This window comes from Leptidea sinapis, chromosome 2 (genome assembly GCF_905404315.1).
Source record: "Leptidea sinapis chromosome 2, ilLepSina1.1, whole genome shotgun sequence".
NCBI classification, from domain to species: domain Eukaryota; kingdom Metazoa; phylum Arthropoda; class Insecta; order Lepidoptera; family Pieridae; genus Leptidea; species Leptidea sinapis.
The window spans coordinates 17773006-17792480 of record NC_066266.1 but is presented as its reverse complement, the minus strand read 5'-3'; the positions used below and the strand labels follow the sequence as shown (position 1 = coordinate 17792480).

Here is a 19475-nt window from a genome sequence, read left to right as displayed (position 1 = left end):
GTTGTCACATTCACTTAAAGAATATTATGAGATTATCGTAATTACTAATTGTATTAAGTTCGAAATTGATGTATATAAATTTGTAGTTATTTGTGGTTGTCTTATGTCTATGTGAATTTAGGCTTATCATAAAGCCGGAATTAAGTGTGTGTATTACATATTTAGTAGATAAATGTGTGAGTTTGGCGACATCGGTTTCCACACGGAACAGAAAAAACTAGTGGAAGTGGCATATGGGCGTAACTCTGTCGCCACTATTGTGTACAAATGTACCTACTCGCAATGATATTATAGTATTAAAAGAGGTAGATATGTCGCGCGCCGAAAATCAATCGCCTAAATTGAGTCAATCAGTTCCTTTTGTCGTAGTCCTTTTCGATACGAAAACGGTACACGCGTTTGTTGTTGACAGAATTGCTTACAATTTGATATACGTACAACATTAAAATGCCGTCTTGTGTTATGGGAAGATGCACTAATTACGAAAGTAAAAAAATCATAGAATTACATACCACAGTTAAGAAATCATGAATTATAACATTTTATTTGATTTCATTAAATAATAAATATGTTGCCATGACAACAGCCCTGGTTTTTCATTTCTAGTTTTCATTAACTTATCGATATGTTTATTCATTTTCGTACAACACTAGGTATTTAGGCAGAAGTCAAATCTATGGTTACAGAGTTCCTAATACTGCAAGTTTTTATATGTTATTTTTCGCAAATTAAGAAAAAATTCTGAGGTTGTCATAATCAATTTACGGATATGTGATTAGCGTTATTAAATTAAGTTCGATATTGATGTAAATAAATTTGTATTTATGTCTTTTCGTGATTGTGAATTTATGCCTATCATAAAGCCGGTATTAAGTGTGTGTATCACATATTTAATAGATAAATATGTGAGTTTGGCGACATCGGTTTAAATAGTAAAATAACATGATGCCACTTCTACTAGTTTCTTCTGTTCTGTGGGTTTCCATAGTAAAATGATATGATGCCACTTCTACTAGATTTTTCTGTTCTGTACTGTACTCTACGATAGGTAAAAACTAAACATAAACTTGACATAAAGGTCATAGCTACCAGGTCATAAAATCCCAAAAAAAAATAATTAAACATAAACAAACACATTTTGATATTCTGAATTCGTAATTCGTTGCTTACTTGCTTCTTCTTAGAAAATGGAAATTATCAAACAAGGTCATTAAATTTTGGGAATCTAGAAATATGGACTTAATTGAACTCGAGAAAGAAGTGGAAGAACTACGAAGGCTATTGCAGAAAAAGGAAAATGAGTTATGCCTATTAAAACAAAACTTGAATATTGTAAGTTACAACTAATAATTTATGATCACTTATCATAACATTATCATAATAATAGGTGTTTTCACTTCTTTTGCCGCCTACAACTTTAAATACTAAAGTGAAATAATTAATTAAAAATTAAAACACATATTACTTAATATAAGTGCAGTCTTATCTTTCATTTAATTCAATACCAATTCCATACAATAATACTTATCATTGGTATCAATGTTGAATTCAATTAAAGGAAATACAAATATAAAAGTTCTTGTAGCCAGTTGTGATCTTATTTATCAGTTCTACCTAATCACCAGATGATACTTTCTGAAAATCCTTAAAGTTCTAAACAGAACCATAATGGCTAAATATAAAAGGTACAAGGGTAGAGCTACTTAAGATTAATAATTAAAAAAAAAATTCAAAATAAAATAATATTTGAAATTTTTATGTAAACAAATTGTATATTTAGAAAACATTTTTTTTATCATTCTTACCTTATTGCGCAAGTAGCTATACAGTTGGTGTCAGTGCATACGCTAGTGTGTGTACTTGATTACTTGTGGGTTGTTCCGAAATGATATTAAGGAAAATTGTTTATTTCGGTATGTATGTAACGAATTGTACAAAGCACACAAGATTTATTATGACATAAGATACAATTAAGATTTACGTCACTCGAACAGTTGGCTCAGTTGGAAGAGCACTCCCACGGAATGAGAGAGGCCATGGGTTGGAGCCCCTTATTGTTCATAAAATTTTATTTTAAATTTTATTTGTGTAATTAATCCCAGAAGTGAAGCTTATCACTTTAGAACATAACAAATTTATATATACACATACTATTGTAAAAAAAATACATTTTGACTGTAGATTTATGAGTTATTTTTTTATCCTAATGTTTGGGCTCTTCATTGCTTTGTATATAATAATTAATTCAAATTCAAATATTTTTATTCAAAATAGGATTTAAAATCACTTATTGATCGTCAAAATCTACCATCCATTCACATACCTGCCTCAGACCTGAGAAGAATGGGCGCAAGAAACTCAACAGGTTTTTTTTTAAATATAAAATATGGGTTACAATGTGATATTGTACAATAAACATTTATAATTAAAGAGCCTGAGGGTGTTCGCTTTATTCCCAGTCCGTGGTGTTATTAAGAAAATCGTTTATGCTATAATAACCTTTCCCACATAAACATTTTCTAACAGCTCTTTTAAATTTTGTAACATTTGTTTTATACATTTTCTGGGATCATATTGTAGAAGCATATACATCGCCCAACAAAAGACTAACTAACTCGACCCAACCGAGTAGTAAGCATAACATGTGTATGTTTGTTCCTCGTGTTAACATTATGAATGTCACGATAATAACCAACTTGTCACAATTTAAAGGGCTAGGTAAAAAAGAGCATGTACTGTTAAACTGTATATTAAGGATTCATCCTGTCATGTGTATGTGACCGACAAGGGTCTGCCAGAGTTGTAAAAGATGTAATGGGGTCGCAAGATTGAAAAACACTAAACTGAGAGTGTATTCTCACTTTAAATGTTGGCATCACATCTTATGACTATTGGATTTACGGATGTCCAGGGACAGTTTGTTTTCACTTTCGATCATGTGATCCTCTTGCCTGTTTGTCTCCTTGTATATTAAAAAAAATCAAAACAAAGGTGATCTCCATAACAAAAACTGTGAAAAAACTGGAAGTGGACGGGTCATATGATCAGAGGACTAAACAAGTGGTCACAGAAACTGACCCATTGGCACCTGAGAGATGCTAAAAGAAAGAGAGGCAGGCAGATACTAAGGTGGGAAAATGATGGTATGGTATGGTATAGGGCTCCTGTTTCCGCAATTAAACCACTAGCATAGGTCCATTTTGCGTGCAGTAATGGCCGGTTACTCCAACCAGCCCAGCTCCTTCCAGAAGTTCAGAACATTCCTGGGGTGTTCACAGACTTCTTGGAGCGACCCTGTATTGGTTAAGGTTTTTGCCAGTTGGTTGGCCACCCCCGCGCATTCCCAGGATTACGTGAGCGACCGTTTCGTCTTCGGTCAGACAACCTCTGCACTTAGGGCTGTCCGTTACGCCGATTGTGAAAAGGTGTTTGTTTAGTGATGTGTGACCCGTTAGGGTGCCCACCATTATACGGATGTCATGTCTGTTGAGGTGGGAAAATGATATAAAGAAGGTTGCTGGACCAGTTTGGAGTAGAGAAGCGCGGGAGAGAGAACACTGGAAGGTCCTAGAGGAGGCCTATGTCAGTGGAGCTAGACAAATTGTTAAAAAATAGAGGAAATAAAGAAAAAATAAACATGTTACTACATATCTAATATCTAGAAATAAAGGCTATCTTTATCTTTATATGAAAAAATTAGAACTTTTTATAATTGAACCAATTTGGAATATAATTATACTTTCTCTGTTTTTTTGGAGTCCCTTCAAACCAGACAGAGGATCTAGTAACAGTTACAAGAGTCCGCTGGACTTGGGACACACAAGACATCTTTTGGTTTGGATGAGAAAATCAATTCAAAATATTTTCTGTCACCTAAGACCCAGACTAACATTGCTCTTGCAGACAATAATGTAGTTTATTTTTAAGTTATATACTCTGGGATTAAATATACAAATTTAATTTGTACCAAAATTAATGGATATGGAGTTCGAGCACTCTTACGAACTGAGCCAACCGTCTGAGTTGACCGTAAATGTTGGTATGTCTTGTTCAACTCTCAGGTTGTGGCTCCATCTACACTCTACAGGATCTACTTTACAGACTACACTAGATAACCTTCTCATCCCCAATAATTACATTATATTGAATTAACTTGAGATGTCACTCTTACAATTCTAAACAGTTTTTATTTAAAGTAATATTCCTATTCGATAGTTTCTAGATAGCGCCGCTTCTTCTCCCTCTGACCGCCATTTCTTTCCGGAGCGGTAGTAGTATCTAGTATATTAGAAATGACATCAAAAAGAATTCTAAAGGAATGAATTTTGAGAAAATAAATGCCTTTTATAATTAAAAGTTGTCACATGAAATAATGTACTGAACCATTTGTAGGTTTCCCCAGTTTTGGATCAGAACGGAAGCCACTCAGATACAGGAGTTACAGGAACAGAAACTAAAGGAACATTACCTAAATGGGCGATTGAGAGGTAATTATTATTATTATTTCAAGAGGGTGGCTATTTTTTTAATGAAAATAACGGACGAGACGAGCAGGACGTTCAGCTGATGGTAACTGATACGCCCTGCCCATTACAATGTACTGCCGCTCAGGATTCCGCTCAAAAACCCAAAAATTCTGAATTGTACTACAACTGCGCTCGTCACCTTGAGACATAAGATGTCAAGTCTCATCTGCCCAGTAATTTCACTTGCTACGGCTCCCTTCAAACCGAAACACATTACTGCTTCACGGCAGAAATATGCGCCTTTGTGGTATTCCTAGTAACACCGCGACAAAAATTGAACAATTGTGTCCACAACTCATACTATAGCTCTACGTCCAGCTCTGGAACAGCATCTGGAAGCAGGGTACTGTACCGGTAGGGATGGTGTTACGCTTATGTATTAGTGGGCCGTAATCACGGAGTAGATGAAGAGGCGTTTTATCAGCTTCAAGGCAAGTCTGCTTTTATGTTCAATGATAGGGCTTCATTCGCGTATCTAGTGTTGAATGTCGCTATCAGTGCTTTGGAGTGGTTTAAACCTGTTGAGTTGTTGAGAGGTAGTTCTATAGGTAGATAATTTGGTGTGTCGTGTGTTGATGACTGATGTAGTGAAATTCAAATATTTTTATTCACAATATGATATGATCTGGGGACATGGCGTTGCCCACGCCAAGTCGAGCAAAAACAAGCGACATGGCCGTACCATCCTTTTGTCAAAGCAATTTAGGCCATTTTCGAACAAATTAAAAGCCTGAATTAATAAAGAATTCATTAAGCAAGTAGAAATTGTTTCGAAACAGTATATTCCAAATTTCATTCAATTTAAGTTTTAGAATTATAACTATTCAAAGATTCTTAATATTGTCACTCACTCACTGACTGACTGACTGACTGACTGACCGATTATCAAAAGTATAAAACTTTAATTTCAATATGTTTTATTTAATTTCACAGGTACAGCCGACAGATCCTACTACCAGAGATAGGGGTTAAAGGCCAGGAGAAGTTAATGAGAGGCCGAGTGCTGATAGTTGGTGCTGGAGGGCTGGGGTGTCCTGCAGGTGTTTATTTGGCAGGAGCTGGAGTAGGTATGACATCCTGGATGACTGTTGACCACCTGTTTTTTTATGACCATAAGGGACGAGACGAGCAGGACATTCAGCCGATGGTAATTGATACACATGGATTAGAAGAAAAACCCAAAAATTCTGAGCGGCAATAGCGCTTGTCACCTTGAGACATAAGATGTTAAGTCTCATTTGCCCAGTAATTTCACTAGCTACGGCGCAGCTCAAACCGAAACAATAATGAATACACATTACTGCTTCACGGCAGAAATAGGTGCCGTTGTGGTAGCCATAATCTAGCCGGCATCCTGTGCAAAGGAGCCTCCCATTAGTAAATGCCCTCAGTCGCTCTTACGACACCCATTCGTCGGGAGCGGACGTCCCCGGATATAGTCTTACTGCATATTGCAATTAAGGTATTATTTAATAAGTGCACATTACAAGTACTTATTACCAGATTTTTTTCTCTTTCAGGTGAACTGGGTCTGGTAGACTACGATGCTGTGGACATCACCAATATACACAGACAGTTCCTGCACGGAGAGAAGATGCAGAATATAAGCAAGGCAGACTCGGCTGCTAGAAGTCTTAGAAGGTAGGAATGTTCTTCTAGGCCGGTACTACAATGGAAGCAGAATTTCTTCCGACCAGACGGTCTGAACAAAACAAACTTTGACGCCCCGTTGCCGTCCTACACTGGAGCCAGTGCTCGCTCCGGGGAGGGGGAACAAGTCTGAACTGGTCTGACAACAACCAACCAGTTTTGTTTTTCGTCTAGTCCAGGAGGACTACTCGCAAAATCGACAACGATATAATCGGAACGATAAGATAATATTCCGAATATATCACACCTACCCTACTATAACAAATGTTCGTATTCCATATCGTTAATCGTAACAACATCGTAACCATAGACTAATATTTTGATCTTTTTACGATTTTAGAGTGAATGAATTATGCGCAAACCTATAAAAACTAAATATTATCTGTGCCATGTCGCTGTTAAGTGTCAAAAGTCAAAACATAGTTTAGGCGCTAAGAACCATGCCAGACTGCACCACCAATTTGCATTATTTACACAAAATGTAAATATTCAAAAATTATGTATCTAATGAATATAATATGACCATTTCAAATTGAATAAATAATACAAAACTTGCGGATAATAAAATTAAAAATAAAGTAACTCAACCCTTCTCGTCGACTTCCTATTTCTCGGGCGGCCATTTGCATTTCTTATACGAATATTCGTCTTAGACATTTTCAACTAAAAGTAGGGCTAGGACCGATAATATCGAAAAATGTTTCGTTCGTTCAATCATCGTTTCGACATTGAATACGATGTAACTAAGAGTAGGATTCGACACGACTAATGCCACGATATATCGAATATAGATTTTAGGAGTAGGCTCCCTGACTCCAGACAATATCGACACTTTTCCTCGTCGAGGGTTTACACCGTACTGACTCTGGACTAGCTAGACAAGAGCGCTAGCTACAGTGTAGGAGCGCCGAGTCTGGACTGGTCTGGTCTGGCCGGGTAGAGCCTGCTGGCCAGACCGACCCAGCTTCCAATGCTGGACCGGCCTTAGCGTTCTGTGCCTCCAGAGTCAAGATCAGTTTATTGTCCGGATGTCAAGAGTTTTTCTGAGGAAATAAGGTGTGATGAGGAGGTACTATGCTATTTTCAGCGCCACAAAAATACAGTTGCACACAAAATAATCACATCTGTAGAGACTGCCTATAGAAATGAAAACTTACAACTTTTAGTATTGAAATTTGGAATTTCAGTCTAAATATATAAAAAACACAACAATGCACATTATTTACACATTGAACTTTTCACTATATCCCTTCAATTTCACTTATAAGATATACACAGCACTAATGTTACACAATACGTCAGCTGTATAGCTAAAGGTATACTGCTTTAAGGATTTCGGTGACGCGAACTCACGAGATTTACCGATACAAAAAGTGTCTAACTGTATAATATATTGATATTTATTTTCTTTTACGGATATGTAAAACTCGCGTCAGGACACGTGACCTGATGGGAAATTCGTAAGACAGCCGTTGAAATTATGGATGCAAGTTGATTTTTAATAAAAGATATAATGTTTTTAATTTAAAATAATTGTAATAGTTCTAAAGTGTTACATTTTTTATGTAATATAAAATGTAATTTTTGTGTACGATACGATACAAGAAATTTAATAACAAAAACATATATTTATATAAAAAAAAGAAGCCCGCATAGTTTATTGTACCCATTCCTCTCAGGTCTGAGGCATACCTTTCGGAATGTGTAGTAGTTTTTGACTTTAAATAAGTGATTTATATCCTATTTTGAATAAAATTGTTTGCATTTTAAATTTCATTTTGCTGCCATTTTACTTTACATCTTAGGCCCATACAAATACAATGAATTTTTTATTGCAGTATAAATTCCCGTATCAAAATCACGGCACACAACATCCAGTTGAGTGCGAGTAACGCGCTGGAGATCGCGTCACTCTATGACGTCATCCTGGACTGTAGTGACAACGTGCCCACGCGGTACTTGTTGAATGACGTCTCAGTACTCACCAAGGTATGGTCAAACCGAAGACATTTATATAGATGCTCGCCGTTCCCGCCCGCTTCGCTGGGCCAATTTTAAAAGGAAAGAAGATCATTTAAGAAAATTTTAGAGCGTCCTAGATAACGCTTTTAACAGTTGCAACCATTTTGGAACATTCTAGATCATTCCCGAAAGTCTTTGAACTTTCTAAGTCATTCCAGAAAGCCTTAGAACTTTCTAGATTGGTTACATCAGTTGCACACATTCTGGAACTTTCTAGATCATTCCCGAGATTTTCAGGATTTTACATTAGTTAGAGAAGGACAGATGTATATAATTTCACATTTTTGCCACCCATAACCACCCATTCCCACCCATCTTGACCAAACTCCTTTATGCACACCGGGACCGAGGGGTATTTGCCATCCCAACGAGAATTTATATATAGCCTATATTATAGCCATATATATTATAAATATAGCCTGTACATCATTTTGTTCTATTGTCAATAGTTTTTGCAGCGCACGCAAAAATAGGTTTTCGATTTTACACCTTGTGTTACAAAATAGCAATTTTATTACGGATCCCTAATTTTGAAAAAAAAAACATAGCATATAGCCTTCCTCGATAAATGGACTACCCAACACTGAAAGAATCATTCAAATCGGACCAGTAGTACCAGAGATTAGCGCGTTCAAACAAACAAACAAACACTGCAGCTTTATAATATTAGTATAGATATTAAGACTAGCTGACCCACCAAACATAAATTAAATAAATAAAATTTTTGGCTTATAAAATACAGATGACGACCGATTCTCAGACCTACCAAATATATAGTACATAAAATTTATCGTACTACAATAATCATTATATTCGATTGCCATCTTGCACCACTATTGCGTATCTGTGGATGGAATAGCATAATATTAAAATCGCGATATAAAAATAGGTGTTGATCGTAGACGGGTGAAAATTTTAAGTTGTGTGTATTTTTTTTTAATTAGCAGTATGAAAAATATATGTTGGCCGATTCTCAGACTTACCCAATATACACACATATTGGTTAAGCCGTTTCGAAGGAGTTTGGTAACAAACACCGGGACACGAGAATTTTATGTATATGATGTTTTCAACTTTTATCAACGCGGATTTTTTTTGTACGAAAATTTATGGATGATGCGGGACTCAAGCCACAACCTGAGTGTTGAACAAGTCTAACGAGCTAAGTGAAGTGAGCAGCGGGTGTATGATAGGTGGCGCTAGTGTAGCGGTGGGAAGTATGAGACCAGTAGACGAGAGGAGAGGGGTGGCGAGAGGAGGGGTATGTAATGTCTTGCTTGGATTTAAAGGGTTGGTAAGCGCGTTTGGGCGGAACCCGAGAGGCGCGGGTTTGAGTCCCGCATCGATTATAAATTTTATATATTATAAGTATATTAAATCCCCGAAGTGAGGGATATCACTTAAAAGTAACAACCGATGAATATTTTATTTATTTAAAACCGATTAGTTCAATACAATTGCATGAATCGTGGTCAAGGCGAACCTCTGACATGTGTACTTTGTGAAACCTACATTGTGCATGAACCTCTAAACTGCATATGAAGTCCTGGTATATGTTGCTAGGATGACACATGATTTCACCCGCTATGAACGACATTACTATCACCGCTACCATACTTGTGTTCTCCTGGTGTCAATGTAGTAATACTTCGTGCGCATGACTTAAGAATATATTAAGGTATACTCGCGTCATACATAAGACAATCTCTTTTTCAACTATGATCGCCTGGTACAAAAACACTGTATAATTCTTCCTATCTTATTAGCTCCCACGTTAAATCTTTTGAATTTGTGTGTCTGACTCTTACTGTCGCGCTTTTTTGTTTCATCGACTAAACAACGATGCTAAAGAAGTTTACACTTCAAAAAATTATTGGTGTTTGTAGAAACAGACCGTGTTTCAAGGTCGTTTTGTTACAGATACCTTTAATATCTGGAAGCGCTTTGAAGATGGAAGGACAACTCACTATCTACGGTTACAGAGAAGTCGACGATAAAAAAAAGGTATTACTATAAAAACTGGCTGATGCCCGCAACTAATTAGCGCGTTTGTGTGGTAAATGTTACTATAACATTAATGACTTTTTGACAAACGAGCGAACGGGCACCTGGTGTTAAGTGATCACCGCCGCAACAACAGAGGAATCACAGGAGCGTTGCCGGCCTTTAAGGAAGGTGTACGTCCTATTTTTGAAGTTACCCATGTCGTATCGTCCCGGAAACACCGCACAAGGAAGCTCATTCCACATCCTAACTTGTGGCGTGTCGTGCGAAGGTGGAATTAGGCGGCAGGAATCAGGTGAAACAGCTCTTCGGAACACTCCCCGTTATAAATGCGGTACAATTCACACAATGAAGCGACGTCTCTACGCAACTCCAAATGATCCAGCCGCTCACAGAGCACTGGGTCACTGACAATTCAGGCTGCTCTGCGTTGCACGCGGTTTAATGGATCGAGCTGATGCTGGGGTGCGCCAGGTACAGTCTTAGGTAAAGAAGTCAACCCTAATGCCGTCAGAAGAGATAAGAGTCACGCGATAGAAAGAGAGGCAACTTCTCGGTAAATAAAAATGTAGGTGAGCAGTGCTGTGCGATCTGAATTACACCTTATTGTATGACCGCAAGAGTTAGTATTTCTGTAATTGATTTTGCGGAGTGAGACTTCCGTACTTCTACTTTTATATATTCTTTGTCTGTGGCATCAAATCAACGGCTTTTTTTGGCTATATTATTACCCACAATAGTATTATAGTACGATATACAATGTTTTTTAAGGCCTATGAGTATACATATTTTCATAGACTCAATAAAGTATGTACTTATATTAGTGATCGGGGCTGTATAAATGACGTAAAGACTAGAAAAATATATATTATGTTTGTTTATGCCTTCTAAAGTAATATTATACAACGAAAAGATAAATCTATGTTAAAGTAACCAACTTTTTTATGACAATAAGTGACGAGACGAGCAGGACGTTCAGCTGATGGTAATTAATAATTAATAGATTCTTGGAAAACACAAATACTACAACTGCTCTCGTCACCTTGAAACATATTAAGATGATAAGTCTCATTTGCCCAGTAATTTCATTAGCTACGGCGCCCTTCAGATCGAAACACATTACTGCTTCACGGCATTTACTGCCGTTGTGGTAACCATAATGGGAGACACAAGGCAAGCGAAACTTGTTGTAAAGCTATGTATATGTTGATAGGAACGTTACACCGGACCGTGCTACAGATGCCTGTTCCCGTCACCTCCGCCGCCAGAGGCCGTGGGTTCGTGCTCCGCCAACGGCGTGTCGGGTCCTGTGCCCGGGACCATTGGTGAGACGTAAATTATGTACTGCAATGTCTTACTAAATATTTAAAGGGTCAATCCCCTCAAAAAGATAGTTATGGACACCTGCATTCTACCGACTCTCACATTTTTTTAAATGAAAATAAGAGACGAGTCGAGCAGGACGTTCAGCTGATGGTAATTGATACGCCTTGCCCATAACAATGCAGTGCCGCTCAGGATTCTTGAAAAACCCCAAAAATCCTAAATGGAACTACAACTGCGCTCGTCACCAAGATGTTAAGTCTCATTTGCCCAGTAATTACTTTCAGACCTACGATGCCCTTCGGACTGAAACACAGTTATGCTTAGACATACTGCTTCATGGCAGAAATAGACGCCGTTGTGGTACCCATAATCTAGCCGGTATCCTGTGCAGAGGAGCCTCCCACTGGTGAAACAACTGGTACATACGTCAAACGTGGACATACAATACAAAAATAAAAACAGAACTAGCGACCTGCCAGAAAGCGATGGACAAGAGTATGTTGAAAATTAGAAAAATTCAAAAGATTAGAAGTGACAGCATCATTTCTTAGGAAATGGACAAAACTTATAGATGCTCTTGAGTCCGCTGTAACACAAAAGTGGCGGCCGACAGGTCATGTGGCGAAATTCATGAACAAAAGATGGACAGTAGAAACGACAATTTGGGATGGACCATCTGGCAAAAGAAAAAGAGGCCGCCCAAGAAACAGATGGGTAGATGATATAGAAGGAAAAGAATGGAGAGGAAAAGCACAGAGGAGGGATACGTGGAGTAAGCTGGAGGAGGCCTATACCCAGAGTCGGGTTCCAATAACGTAGCTTTTATCTAATATATAAAATTCTCGTGTCATGGTGTTAAACTTTGCACTCCTCCGAAATGCTTGACCGATTCTCATGAAATTTTGAGTGCATATTGGGTAGGTCTGAGAATCGGACAACATCTGTTTTTCATCCCCCTAAATATGGGTGGTCCACACGATTTTTTTTTGACATTGATAGCATTAAAGAATACATATAACTTCAAATTTTCACCCATCTACGATCAACAGTTACTTTTGTATCGCGATTTTAATATCGGCAATACAACGTTTGCTGGGTCAGCTAGTATTTTTATATTATTCGCGTAGTCTTAAGATTATATTATGTATTTGAAGGTTGTTGGAATTAATAAAAGGCTTATTATTATTATGTTATTACTATTAATAAACACTACGTTTAATAGTTACCTACTCAAAGTTTAAAATTACTTCTTCCTGTCATCTAATTCTGTAGTGACAAAGGTAAAATAATTTGTGTGAATGTGTGTCAATATTATTATTATTTATATATCAGATAAAGACAAATGGACAGAAGACAACTGAGACCCCTCATGGGCTTCCTATCCGGCCATTGCAAGCTGAATAGGCACCTAGCCAGATTGGGTCTCAGTCAGTCAAACCTGTGCATATTCTGCTGCGAAGCCGCTGAAGACCCTAAACACATCCTTCTGGAATGCGAAGCAATTTTTTTAGACACAGGGAGTTGACAGGCGAGGTAGCACAAGCAGGGGGCACAATAGATCCTAGAATTTATAATAAGACCAATAATAATATAAAGAAAACGATGTTATTACGAAAAAAAAAATTGCGTGCGTACAAAGTGAAACCTGCATTGTGCATGAACCTCTAAACTGCATATGGAGTCCTGGTTGCTAGGAGGACACATGATTTCAACCGCTAAGATAGACATTACTATCACCGCTACGTTATTTATGTTCTCCTGGTGTCTAAGTAAAACTTCGAGCGAATAACGTCAGAATATATTAAGGTATACACGCGTCATTCACAGCTGTGGATTTACACTAGGGGCAGTTGGTGCAAGTGCCCAGGGCGGCAAATTTTTTAGGGCGGCAAAATTTTGAAAGTGAAAATATTTTTGTTAGTGATCAAGATTGGTCTATATAATTAATTAATTCTGTTTAATCGACCGATTCGCAATTCAAAAAATCGGACGTGTTTGTCTGTGAAAAAATTGATGTAATATAATTATGAGTCAACTAAATTTATAATTGTTAGAAAAAAACAAATATTTATTCATGTTTTTAGAATATATAACATATCATAAAGTTTTTGCAATAAATTAGTTATTTTAGTTTTAATAAATAAAATATATAAACTATACGTTTATGTAAAATTTCAGTATTGGGGCAGATTTTTTTCCGGTGCCCAGGGGCGGCATTAAGTTTAAATCCGGCCCTGGTCATACATATGACAATCTCTTCTTGAACTATGATCGCCTGGTACCAAAACACTACATAATCTATCACATTTTCTCCCACGTTGAATCTTATGACTTTATGTGTCTCTTTTTACTGCCGCGCTTTTTCGAGTCATTGACTTTCAAATCACAACGATGTCAAAGATATTTTCACTTCAATAATTTAAACATGGCTTAGACACGTGCCTAACAAGGGTTGAGCAGGTTATCAACTGTAAAGTAGATCCTGTAGATGAAGCCACAACCTGAGAGTTAAACAAAGCATACAAGCTTTTATGACGATCAGCCTCAAACCAATAGAGAACGGGCGCAATAAACTCAGAGCACTTTTTCTTAAATTAAATTTCGTAACATTACAAATACTTTTTAATAGCCTGATGGCGGTCGTTCTATTCCCAATCTGTGGTATAATTAAGAAAGTCATTTATGTTATAGTAACCTTTACCACACAAACGTTTTTTGACGAATCTTTTGAATATTGTAATACTTTTGTTTTGTACATTTTCTTTGCTCATGTCCACGTCTATACCGTTTAACTATTGTGAATATGTTTTTTTACCACAATAAGGGACGAGACGAGCAGGAAGTTCAGCTGATGGTAATTGATACGCCCTGCCCATTACAATGCAGTGCCGCTCAGTATTCTTAAAAAACACTATAATTCCGAGCGGCACTACAATTGCACTCGTCACCTTGAGACATAAGATGTTAAGTCTCATTTGCCCATTAATTTTACTAGCTACGGTAGGTAATGTTAATATTTGTCCTAACTTAAATTGCTCTATGCACCACCAGGTTGTCTCCAAGCTCTGGAAGCCATTAAGCTTCTGGTTGGGAGGAACCGGGAGTCGCTCCTGGTGCAGAGGATGCTAATATTCGATGGAGACGACATGACCTTCCGAACTGGTGAGTATATTAAACGCTTAAACGAAAAATATTATTTTGAACTGCTTATACTAATATAAGACACATTATGTCTGAGTGTCATATATATATTACACATTAAAAATAAGGATATTTTTAATGTTATTGATGTTATTTTAGTTTTTTTTTTATGGAAAAGGAGGACTAACGACCGTACGGGTCACTTGGTGTTAAGTGATCACCGCCGCCTACATTCTCTTTAAGGAAGGTGTACGCGCTTTTAAAGTGAAACTTTTATTACATCGTCTCAAACTTTTTCGTCTGTGTGTTGAATGTCGCGTGACGGTCGGGCGGCAGTTCGCAGCAGCTGACCGTGTAGTGTATAGACTATTACTCATTTGTGCCAGTGCTCCACGCTATAATAATTATTTATTCCTCGTGCTATTCTACGTTTGTAGAAAGAACAATATTGTAAACATCTTGCAAATTTGGGTTTGACAATTTATAATTATGACAGAACGAATACGGCTGTACGGGCTTGAACCCTTTGCCTGTCCAAAAAAAAATAACGAATGTCGCAAATGTCAGAAAATTTTAGGAACCAACTTCACCATGTTACTTTTGTGTTACAGTTATGCGTGCGCATCTTAAAATTTCACTCTCATTCATAGAAGTATAACTTCAAAAATTTCGTTCCAGTGAAACTTCGTTCGCGCAATGATAGATGTGCCGCTTGCTCCGACAACGCAACCTTGACGGAACTAATAGATTACGAGGCGTTGTGTAGCATGCCGGCCAATGATAAAGTAAGTCTTAACATAGTCTTGCAATATACTAGAGTATTACCTACCAGTGAGAGGCTCCTTTGCACAGGATGCCGGCTAGATTATGGGTACCACAACGGCGCCTATTTCTGCCGTGAAGCAGTAATGTGTAACCATTACTGTGTTTCGGACTGAAGGACGCCGTAGCTAGTGAAATTACTGAGCAAATGAGACTTAAACATCTTATGTCTCAAGGTGACGGGCGCAATTGTAGTGTCGCTCAGAATTTTCAATAATCCTGAGCGGCACGGCATTGTAATGGGCAGGGAGTATCAATTACCATAAGCTTAACGTTCTGCTCGTCTCGTCCCTTATTTTCATAAAAAAAAAACTAGCATACGAAAGAGAAAAACATCTCTAACGGAGATATTGCAAGATAGAAAAGGAAAGCGAATGTATTGTGTAAATGATTTTTTAGGGCAAATGTAAATATGATTTTTCGAAGTCAGATAATAAATACAATATGGAGTGTAAGTTCTATAAGTATAACTACTCTTATATATAAAATTCTCGTGACACAGTGTTTGTTAGTGAAATCCCCCGAAACTGCTTGGTCTGAGAATAGGTCGTTAACTATTTATTATACCCCTAAGTGAGAAGGACCTCCCCCTAAAATTTATTACATTGCATTTTGCTTTATTAACTGACAAGTTGTTAAATATGGGTTCTGCTGTCAACTAAGTTATGTAAGCATAAAATGGCCACTCTTCTTTCACACAATATTCACTAGAAATAATTAATATGGCTAAGAAAATATTTTTCTATCTAGGAATTAGATCTACACATCCTGCCTCCAGAACACCGGATAGGAGCCACCGAGCTGGTGCAGCAAATGAACAAACCCGGTCACTTATTGGTTGACGTGCGAAGTGAGAACGAGTACCAGATGTGCTGCATAGAGGGCGCTGTCAACTATCCAATAGACAAGTTGGAGAAAATGTTTGAAGAACTTATGGAAAATATCAGCGGTGCTTCACGAGGTATATCGCCAGTTTAATATTGGATTACTTCCCCTGATCTAGTACTTCCTTCTACTAGTAGTCCTTCCAATAATCATGGAATAGCCAAACTCAATATCGATTTTTATGATAAGCACGTGCCTTTAAAGTCTTCCATTTTGTTCCAGTGACATTTATATGCCGTCGAGGAAACGACTCCCAAGTTGCAGCGAAACTAGCGATGGAGAAAATAGAGAAGAACAGAGAGAAGATCCAAGATGTTGAGGGAGGACTGCACGCTTGGGCGAAATACATTGACAGAGACTTTCCTGTTTATTAAAATCTTTATTCTTAATATCGTAATTCGGTGTGGAACTATTGAAAATCATATAAACACTAGTAGTGTCACCCGCAAATGGACTGATTTTCGTCACTAAAACTAATATAAACAATAAACATGAGAGGACCAAGTATAGATCCCTGCGGAACACCCTTTTTTATTATGCACCCAGTTGATAGTTTTGCTATTAATGTTGTAATTTCTTGGATCAAATTTCTTAAATAACAAGTAAGAAGATGCAAAGAGCTGTTCCTGCTTTTGTATTGATGCAATTGTCTGATTAAGATTTATGATGAATGTAATCAAATGCCTTGTACAAATTTGAAATTTTTATTCTATTAAATATAGTAAATAATAAGCGTTTATGGGCTTAATTAATATGCTATAGGCGTGATGAGAAGTGGTGACCAGACATGCGTTGCCGGCCTTTATGTTGGGAGTGCGCTCTATGCTTGTAGGTTCCTAAATCGTATCGGTTGGGGAAAACTGGTGCCTTGATTCCACAAAGTGGCTGTGCGAGACAAGAACTTTATCGCAATATGAAATAATATGTATAGAACTGGATTGTAAAATCTGTAAATAAACTACAATGGCTATATAAATTTTATTGTTTCATTTTATATCATAAAAAAGTAAAGTGGATGGACACATCTCCAGTTCTGGAGAACGACGTTGAATTGAGTGATTTGTGTTTTTCTCAATGTGAGTAACACATGGCGTACAGCGACTATTTCTTGTTCTGTATTTTACTACAATCTTACGTGTATTATGATTAAAAGAAGGTCAAAATAATTTATGACTAATTAAATTATCGTCGTTACTAACGAATTGCGAAACGAGTTTCGCGAACAGTACAATTTCAATAATTTGCAAAAGTTGCTGTAGAGTAGTCTATTCACTTCGAAATGGCAAACAATTAATTTGTTTGCCATTTCGAAGCTGTAAAATAACCGATTTTATCAAACAAAACAGTAGTGCCAATACAAAGATGTGAACCTCCGAAAAACACTTTAGTTAAATCTACGCAAAAATATCGATGTATCAATATATCCCCCAAATGTGTTTTCATTCACGTCTGGAATTTGTTTATATAAATCCGGGTCTGCTGCTCCAATTGTTTAAAAAAACATGTTTGCAAAACAATATGTTATGTTTTTAAAGTGATAACCCTCACTTCTAGTATTAATACACAAATAAAATTTGAAAAACAAAATTTTATGAACGATGCGGGATTCGAACCCACGACCTCCGGCGTTCCGTGCCGGTGCTCTAACCAACTGAGCTAACCGTTCGAGTACCGCCTCGTTATAAAATTCTGTTTGCTTTGTTCAACTCTCAGGTTGTGGCTTCATCTACAGGATCTACTTTACAATTGATAACCTGCTCAACCCCAATATTTGCATATTGAGAAATTGAGTTGAGATGTCGCTCTGGTAAATCTAAACAATATGTTATGTTTTTAAGTGATAACCTTTCAAATTTTATTTGTGTATGTTTGCAAAACATTCCAGTCCGTTAGCTGCATCTGTTTTTGTGTATGTTTTTGTTTCATGTCATCCACTTTTGCAAAGAAAATTAAATAAATAAAATAGTGGCTAGCTATGACATCAGTGGATTCTGTTGTTAATAATTGTTATTTCATGCACATCTTAAGTTGCCAGAATATTGTCCACTACATCTCAAAGTTTAAAAGTAAAACTTTCTTTTGAAGATATTGTCACGAGAATGGGTCAGGGATTAGAAAGTAATACACAGCTTAAAGTAATGAGCCTTTATTTCCGTCCACATCCACGAACTTGCACTTTGCCAGTCTGCCGCTGTTCCTCTTTAGATGGCCTTCCGCAGATCACACCGCACCGAACATTCGTCCTCTTCTATCTTCTCCTCACTGAATCACTTTCCACTTTTCACTACTTATTCTCTTCCTTCTTTTCCTTATCTCTTTCGAGTCTGAACCAAAGAGGATGTAAATTCTACCAACGTAATAAGAGGCGGGGCTGCCTAAGTAAAAATTGAAATTTAGTTTATTATGAAACGTGCAGTCATTTGACATAAGTTTGAAATAGTAGTAATTCTGTAATTACTACTATCGCGATTGGCCACGAAGTGAAATCCGGCTAAGTTTGCCAGCGAACAGTTGCTTAAACGTAGTGGATTTCGGCATTCTCCGTTTTTTATAAGGTTATAGCCATCATCTGTCAATCTACAAAAGTATTAAGGACATAATCTATATTTATATATATAAAAATTAATTGCTGTTTGTTCGTCTCGCTAAAACTCGAGAACCGCTGGACTGATTTGGCTAATTTTGGTCTTCATTTATTTGTGGAAGTCCAGAGAAGGTTTGAAAGGTGAATAAATGTGAAAAAATTCTCGTAAAAAATAAATATAAACAAAATTTTGATTTTCCTTTGATGTGTCCCCCGTCGTTCAGAAATAAAATTGAATGAATAGTTTAAAATAAATGACCAAATAATAAGAATCTATATAACTTTCTCAGGAGAAAGAAATCAACTTTATTTTAGCTAACTATAGTTGGTATATTAACTACAATTGTTAACTATCTATCAGATTATTTTTATGTAGATTGAAAAAATCACATAAACACTAACCATAATATTTGACAACCAGCGACACAAAAATGACGTTTCATACAATCGAGTGAATCGTTTTTTTTAGTTTCGCTATTTCAGCCTGTCCAGTGGTATTTATACAGGTCAGTGCG

The 19475-nt window shown here is 37.0% G+C and overlaps 1 protein-coding gene across 1 annotated transcript; it reads left to right on the top strand.

Annotated features, from left to right (window-relative positions):
- The first annotated feature begins 1143 nt into the window (after positions 1-1143).
- LOC126973261 (adenylyltransferase and sulfurtransferase MOCS3) lies at positions 1144-17352 on the top strand. Its single transcript, XM_050820475.1, has 10 exons — positions 1144-1332; positions 5458-5593; positions 6047-6167; positions 8015-8165; positions 10119-10202; positions 11416-11527; positions 14580-14690; positions 15348-15454; positions 16242-16452; positions 16599-17352. Exons 1-10 carry the CDS (start codon positions 1234-1236, stop codon positions 16748-16750), a joined length of 1284 nt encoding a protein of 427 aa, XP_050676432.1. The 5' UTR covers positions 1144-1233; the 3' UTR covers positions 16751-17352.
- The last annotated feature ends 2123 nt before the right edge of the window (positions 17353-19475 follow it).

Excerpts from the sequence above, each read along its gene's own strand:
- LOC126973261 (XM_050820475.1), top strand. The coding sequence starts at position 1,234 with ATGGACTTAATTGAACTCGAGAAAGAAGTGGAAGAACTACGAAGGCTA. Across the intron at positions 5,594-6,046 it reads TTTGGCAGGAGCTGGAGTAG|GTGAACTGGGTCTGGTAGAC; the intron begins GTATGACATCCT and ends TTTCTCTTTCAG. Across the intron at positions 8,166-10,118 it reads ACGTCTCAGTACTCACCAAG|ATACCTTTAATATCTGGAAG; the intron begins GTATGGTCAAAC and ends GTTTTGTTACAG.